General features: G+C 43.1%; 1 protein-coding gene across 1 annotated transcript in view; it reads right to left on the bottom strand.

Annotated features, from left to right (window-relative positions):
- The window catches only part of LOC107293485 (epsin-1-like), a 31,123-nt gene extending 28,323 nt beyond the window's left edge, over positions 1-2,800 (bottom strand). The window contains exons 1-2 of the mRNA XM_029285409.1: positions 2,573-2,800; positions 1,545-1,794 (exon numbers count right to left, since the gene is read on the bottom strand). Of these exons, the coding sequence (XP_029141242.1) occupies positions 1,545-1,794; positions 2,573-2,800 (478 nt within the window). The remainder of the gene's footprint in view (positions 1-1,544; positions 1,795-2,572) is intronic.
- Positions 2,801-8,167: the final 5,367 nt, after the last annotated feature.

The raw sequence follows: 8,167 nt of genomic DNA on the forward strand, positions 1-8,167 counted from the left end.
AATTTTCGCTCTCCCTAAGTTAAGGGAGAGCTTTTGGGGCTCTACTCCTATCCGGGAGTACTCACCTCGACCCCTTCTCCCGGGGCACAAGGTTCCAAGCCGCTGAACAGCTGATGTCCGCTGTTCAGGCTGGCTCTGACGCCTTCCCAAGCGGACGGCTCCAAAAGAGCCGCCATCGGCGCGCCGTCCCACCGGAAGTCCAGTAGTTCAGATTCTTGTAGAGAGTATTAGCATTGCCTTGACTCTTGATTTCCTGTGCTTGACAATCATATTATAACTGGAGGAAACCAGAAGCGACAAAGGTTGCTATCTGGGAATGGGGTCACAATTGGTGCCTTGCTCCAGTATCAGAACAAGTGTAACATTCATCTGGTCACCAATTTCTGTTCTAATGCTTTTTCTCCAGGCTAAATATAACATGACAGTGTTTATACCATACACCCAGAGACACCATTGTTTTTCTGTATACAATGAGAAATTAATGACATTTGATGAAATTAAGAATGCTCTGGCCTTCGGGCCATTGTACAGATAATCCTCGTTTAGCGACTACTTTTGGGACCAGCAACTGGGTCATTAAGTGAAGTGGTTGCTAAGTAAAACACTAACTGTGCTTACAATCTTACCTCAGCTTTCCTTTGCTTACAGACCTGCAATGGCGTAAATGTGAGGATTGGTCGCAAAGCTACTTTTTCATCGTTGTCATAACTGTGAACGATTATTGTATAGACATCAACTTATCACCACTCGCTTAGTGACCATTTGGAGTTACAACAGACACCCCCCCCCAAAAAAAGGTACTTACGACCTGGATTTGAAGTTCTGACGGCCACACACACCCCACGGTCACATGATCACATTTGGGGTGCTCGGCAACCGGCCTGCATTTACAGATATTTGCATCATCCTGCAGTCATGTGACCACGATTTACAATGGGTATTTACTTCCAATCTCAAGAAGAAGAAAAAACACATTGCAGACAATGGGCTTGCTTACTGACTACAGCATTCTCTTAATGACCACTGATTTGCTTAACCAGCATGGTGACCTGCTTAACAACTGCCGCAAAAAAAAAAGTCATAAAATTTGGTCGGTCAAATGATGACCTGCTTAACCACCAACACAGCTTAAGGCCATAATTCTGGGTTCAATTCTAGTTGTAAGTTGAGGACTACCTGTATGAGGCAGTTGCTAAACAAAGAATACCTGTATTGCCGTTTCTACCCAAAGAGTTAAAGATGATTGCAGCAACTTAGAGACCAAAATACACATAGAAATTAAATGTGGTGAACTCAAAGGAAAATCTCTCTCCTTCCTCATGTCCAATGTATGATTGACAGCTTTGCTATTCATTCATTATTCTTCCCATCATCCAAAGGAATAATGTGGTTCTGTCCTACCCTATGAAATACATAGACTAAAACACACAGGGATTACTCCAAAAATCTCATTATACCGAAGAGGAATCACCTGGAGAATGAGAAATGTAGATTTGGATAACAAAGAGAACAATGTCAACTAGATCAAGGCCTAGAGAGCTTACCGGTTGCTGTCTGGGCCAGCTTCTCCTTAGTTTTGAGGGCATGGGCCCTCTCTTCTTTGAGACGCTCATCGTCTTTAAGGAGGGCCACCAGCTGCTTGGCCTTCTCCCGCACGTTGACCCCTTGATCTTTGCCATCCCGGTCAACGTACTGAAAATCCTTTAGTGTTTGGATGGCGTAGATGTTCTCTTTACACTGCTGTGCAACCCGCTCTGAACCTGTCTTGATTAGGTATTCCATAAGTGTCATAGCCTGGAAGAGATGCAAGAAGAAACAAACTCATGACTTGCTTAGAAGATAGCCCAAATTTAGCCACTTGCAATGCCCTGTGTTCACATTTGGATTCCGGCAAAAATGGCCACTTGGACAATGGGTTCACTTAATGACCAGCACAAAAAAGTTGTAAAGTCAGGTGTGGTCACATGGACTCACTTAATGACATGTTACAACCATAATATGCAGGCTTAATTGCGATCATAAATTGAGGACTACCTGCATGATGGAATCCCATCCCCTCACTTTAAAGCCTCGCGCACCCCACCCCAAGCATTAACTGTGCTCCTGGGCTACCAAAACGTATCCTAGTTTAGAAGCTTTCTAGGGTTTCAGACCTTTCCAGTCTTTCCTGAGGATGTCAAGGTCTGAATTTGGGATCAGGTAGATGAGAAGTTGGTTCTCTACCACTGACCAACAGCCCTTCCATTTGCATGCTTGAGGATTAATCTGCATTTGAGAATGAATTCACATATTTGGACTTTTGGGATAAAGCACGCAGATTGCCATGCACATATCCATTCTTCTGAATACTGTGCTGCATGTATCCAAAGAAGTATGCCTTCTATAATAAAATGCACACCATAATACATATGAATGTATTCCACTTTCTTAATAAGGTATCTGTGGAGCAGTGTGGGAATGGAATGAAACAGACGTAACAGTGAATCGCTATGAAAAAAACAGAACAGGAGGATTACGGCACCGTTACCAGACAAATATATATTTCCAAAAACAAGAGACGATGCACGCTTACCTTATAGACATGACGCCAATTTTTCCCATGGTCGTTAAGACGCTTCCAGATCATGCTCATGATTTCTGAGAAGGCTACCACATTGTAGGTGAGATCGGCAATTTCAGACATGAGAGAACTAGATGGGCCCCAAGGGTCATTTGATGTAGCCTCACGGACCTTGATTTCGGCTTCAGAGTAATTATGTACAATATTCTTCATCTGGCGGCGCAATGAAGATGTCGACATGGTGGTGATGGCAGAGTGGAGGATGTACTGTACCCCAAGCTTCCTGTTGATGGCTTTGAAATAAGCCAGGCTAATGGTAGCCAAAAGGGCTCTCCGGGTTAAAGCAAATCAAATTTAACCAACTGCTTAAGACAGTGAATCCTGCATATCCAGTCTGAACGGAACCTAGTTTGCTTCGCAAGAGGCAGGCCACGACTTCTGCTCCTGTGCCATTTGCCTGAAGTCCCTAGCTGGCCAGGCACTCTCTGAGCATCCATCTGGGCATCGCAGCCATTCTGGGACACGGCTGAAAAAGAAAGAGAAAAACTTTTAACGCTGATTTATTTAGATTGCTATCCCACCTTTATTACTTTATAAGTAACTCAAGGCAGACAACATACATAATATTCCCCCCCCTTTTTTCCCCACACAACAACTCTGTGAAGTGGGCTGGATTGAGAGAGAGAGAGTGGCCCAAAGTCACCCAGTCGGGTTTTGTGCCTAAGATGGAACCAGAACTTCAGAGTGTCCTGGTTTCTAGGCAAGCACCTTCACCACAACACCAAGCTTGGAATGAAGGACATCGTCCCAGAACATTATCCAAATTTTGGATTAAAGACCCTTACTTTAGGACTTTCTTTAAGAACTTGGTAAAACCAAAAGTTCCCTCCCATGCTAGCTTTAAGTTCTCAAGAGGACATCAAGAGAAGTGCATCAAGAGAAGTGAAAAGACAGACCTGCTTCAAAAATTAACTTGTCATATTGATAACTAGGAGAAAGAAAAGGACAAAAATTCTACACAGCTCTTTATCAGAGAAGCTTTAAAAGCAAGTAAGATAAAAAGCACAGTATGGCACTTTAGATGCTACATTCTTCATTTCTGTTGTTTAGCCGCTGTAAAAGCAGATTGAATCAAGGCTTGTAAGTCTGAAGTCTGTTCTCTCTGGCTTATAGGTGACAGCTTCGAGACAAAGGTTTAAGCTGAACAACAGAAAATTTTTCTTATTCTGGATCAGAACAAAGGTCCGTCTGCCTTGCATTTTAACAGTGGCAACTGGCAAAGAAGGTATTCTGAGACATGGGCAGAAAGGGATGCAGCCCTCACTGCCAAATACCTTCTACTGTAGGGATGTCCAACCTCGGCAACTTTAAGATGGACTTCAGTTCCCAGAATTCCCCAGCCAGTCATGCTGCATTTGCTACTTTCTTAAGGAAAACTGGCAAGTCCTACATCTCCCAGGCAATGTAAGATTTGGAAGCATTGGGGTGGGGGAGGAGGGGAGGGGAGAACCATACAGTCCAGCTATCTATTTCTTCCTCCATTTGCCTTTTAACCAACATCGCTTGTTTTCTAGCCAGGTTTCTATGGTCAAAACACCAGCAGACATCTTAGTTAAGGTTACAATTTTGGCAGTGTTTACTTGCATCAGCCTGCAGAATCAAGATCCAAAACCTCATACATGATTCATTTTACAGTTGCTTTTCCTCAAAAAAACTCAGAGGCACAGAATCTACCTTACTTATATCTTTGTAATGACCTCGTGAAGTAGGCCGCAAAACACATTACAAAAGGCGTATGATCATTGTACAGGTGGTCCTCGACTTATGACCACAATTGAGCCCAAAATTTATGTTACGGAGACATTTGTTAAATGAATTTTCCTCCATTTTACGACCTTTCTTGCCACAGTTGTTAAGTAAATCACTGCAGTTGTTAAGTTAGTGACACGGCTGTTAAGTGAATCTGCCTTCCCCACTGACTTTGCTTGTCAGAAGTTTGCAAAAAGTGATCCCAAGACCCAGGGACCTGAATTTTGATCACATGACTACAGGGATGTTGCATTGGTCATAAGTGTGAAAAACGGTCATAAGTCACTTTTTTCAGTGCCGTTGTAACTGTGAATGGTCACTAAATGGACTGTTGTAAGTCGAGGATTACCTGTATTAAAGTCTGAACAAGGAACTGAACTGGAATCTCCATAACTCTATGAAGCCCCAGGGAAAAAAGCTTGGGGGAAAAAATAGAGGGAATAAGACAAAAATCGGAAAGCAAGTTTCAAGCCTTCATACCAGAATAAAATGCTTCAACTACAACAAAAGAATGCTTACCCAAACACAGAGAACTTCCTATATTATTTATTAATTTCATCTCTTATCCCCTGCTTCCCTGGTGCAACAGAAGACACAAACACTGTCTTCCCCTCGCAGCCAAGTAACCTTAGCGATTTCAGTGGATCTGAATATGTCAGAATTGCTTCTAGGACAATTCAGGCCAGAAGCAAAAATTCCCAAGGGTAGATGGGTGGGTGGAAAATCTGGGAGGTAAGAGCAACGGAAAGCAGAAATTGTGCAGATGGCAACATCTGACCCCAAATTCTCCTCCACTTCCTGGAAGCCCCTGCCCTGCTTAAGGCTCTACATTCCTAAAACCTCAAAAGGAAGGAAGCCCACATTTCTAAGGAATGAGTCACAGTGGCTCATTCTTCCTCTTTCTGCCCCTTTCCGTTTTGTCCAATTCAGTTTCCAGCTCTAACTTTTCAAGTCACCAACCGATAACCTGAAGGTGATTCAAGAGAAGCGAAAGTGCACAAGGACACTGAGCTCAAATGAATGGGAGCACTGATTTCAGGCACACTTTTCTAAATTTCTGTGTTTGAAAAATTCCAATTAAATAAGATTAAGACAGTATAAATAGACGGCAAGGCCATTTTAAGAATATTATTCTTCATCCTGCTTGGGAATACATAACTGCTGAAGGAAATAAGTTATTCTTTTAATAATTGTAGAAATGTAATGCCATTATATGAAACTGTCTCTTTAGTACAAATGTAACACTGTAACGTAAATGTAACAATGCAATGCCAATATATGAAAAGGAATGTTTACTGTTTCCTGCCCATGTAAAAGTGACTACAAATGGTAATCAGCAAAGATAATTAATTATGACCAAATGTTTACTATTTCCTGCCTAAAAATCCTCCGGACACAGGAACTTACACTTTGAGTAGAAATCCTACTATCAAAGACAATCCAAAATGAGTCAATGTAAATCCAATGTCCCACTCTGTTTCACACTCACAGCCACAACAAGGGAAACAATTACAATTATGAAATTACCACATCAGGGAGATGGATGGGATTAAGGGTGATTTGGGAAAGGACAGGGTCAGCCTTGGGTGAGCCACACAGCCGAGTCTTATTTGCTATATATAATGCCCACACTCCCAAGACTCCTATTATACTACAGAGGACCCACTCCCAGGGTTCTTCAAACATAAGTGTCTCCAGGAGATACACACTCTGCAGTGGTTTTAGGTGCAACACCTGTTTCTGTGGGATTGGGACGATTCCAGAAGAAAAGGTGTCCAATACAGCAGGTCACAACCAGGGTGATCAGACTAAGGCCAGACTCACTGCACCTATGGCTATGTATTGTCGGACTACCATTCCTTAAAATAGATCCAACCTACACCACACAGCCCACTACTAACACATTAACAGCTGTCTTCCTCGTTCTTGTCTTCAGCCGTACGTAGAGGGTCAGCTTCCGGGGTGACACCAGTAAGGCCTCTTCTGCCCCGTATGTTGCCTGCCCGTTGCCGGTAGGGCAGTTATAAGGGACGCTTCTTTAAGCGCACCACTAAAGGACAGGCCTCATCCTGCTCTGCCTCCCAATATTCATCAGCTGCAGGCTTACCTCGAGTCCAGTGAATCCAAGACTTGGATTCTAACACCTTTACTGCAAGTGGAGAACACATGACCACAGTATACGGGCCTTTCCATCTGGGTTTCAAGTTTTCCCCTTTCCAGTGTTTTACCCATATTTTGTCTCCCACTTGAATATTATGACTGGGGGTACTCAAAAATGGTGGACTAAGGGACACACAATATTGTTGGATTTCTTGTATTTGCTTGTTTAACTCTCCCACCATTTGACTTACCCATGAAGTCCCTATTTGACTTAAGTCCCCTACATGATTTTTCAAACTAGTACTTATGACAGGGGGTCTGCCAAACATCATTTCAAAAGGAGATAGCCTGATTCTTTTTCGAGGGGTGCACCTCACAGACAAAAGTGCAAGTGGCAATGCATCTACCCACTTAAGGTGAGTTTCAAGGCACACCTTTGTCACCTTTTCCTTTATAGTCCTGTTCATCCTCTCTACCCGTCCTCCTGATTGAGGATGAAAAGAACAATGGGACCTCCAGTGGGTCCCCAAGGATTTAGCCAATGTCTGATTTACTTGATGTACAAACTCAGGTCCATTATCTGATGAGATGAAGGAGGGTATTCCATATCGGGGGATAATCTCCTTGAGCAAGATTCTGGCCAGTTCTCTCGCCTGCTTTGTCTTGGTGGGGAAACATTCAGGCCACCCAGTATAATTGCACACTAGGACTAGCATTGCTTTATATAGTCCACACTTAGGCATTTCTGTAAAATCAACAACCAATGAATCCATAGGGTAATATCTCTTAGGCTGACTTCCTGGCGGAAGAATAGGTCCTTGTCTTGGATTAACCTGGGCACAAATGTTACATCTCTCAGTTGCATGGGCACATAGCGAGTGAAGGCAATTAATGTACACAATACGGTATAGGGCTTCAGCTAGTGCACTCTTTCCCATGTGAGTAGTTGAATGAGCTTCTTTTACCACTGGCCAGGCTAGATTCTCAGGTACAAAAATCCTTCCATCTGGGAGTACATACCAGTCTCCCTGCTTGTGTCCGTGCAAATCTACATTTGCCTGTAGTTCCTCCGCTTTAGTATATGTAGGGCTCAGTCCTTTTGGCACTTCCAATACTACACAAGCTGTCATGTCAGGATAAGCGTGATTATCTCAATTTGCTGATAACCTTGCTTCTTTATCAGCTGCTCTATTTCCTCGGGCTACTTCATCGTGCCCCTTCTGATGCCCTTTACAATGCATGACAGCTACCCTCTTTGGTCCACGCACAGCTGTTATAAGTCTTTCAATCAAAAAAGGATGTTTAATTTCTTTCCCTGCAGCTGTTATAAGTCCTCTCTCTCTATAGACTGCAGCATGTACATGTAATGTGAGGAATGCATATTTAGAATCAGTCCAAATGTTTATACTTTCATCTCTTGCTCTTTCCAGTGCCCTTATGAGAGCCCACAGTTCTGCTGCCTGCGCACTTGTGCCTTTTGGGAGTGGCCCACTTTCTATTACTTTATCAAGTGAGACCACTGCATAGCCTGCATATCGTTCTCCTGTTGCAATAAAACTTGACCCATCAGTAAACCAATTATAGTCCACCTCTTTCAATGGTACATCGGTTAAATCAGGCCTGCATGAGAATTGACTTTCTATTGCTTGCATACAGTTATGTTCAACTTTAGGACCTGGTACAGGCAATAGGGTGGCT

Source organism: Protobothrops mucrosquamatus, unplaced genomic scaffold, assembly GCF_001527695.2.
Source record: "Protobothrops mucrosquamatus isolate PMUCROS unplaced genomic scaffold, P.Mucros_1.0 scaffold1632, whole genome shotgun sequence".
In the NCBI taxonomy this organism is placed as follows: domain Eukaryota; kingdom Metazoa; phylum Chordata; class Lepidosauria; order Squamata; family Viperidae; genus Protobothrops; species Protobothrops mucrosquamatus.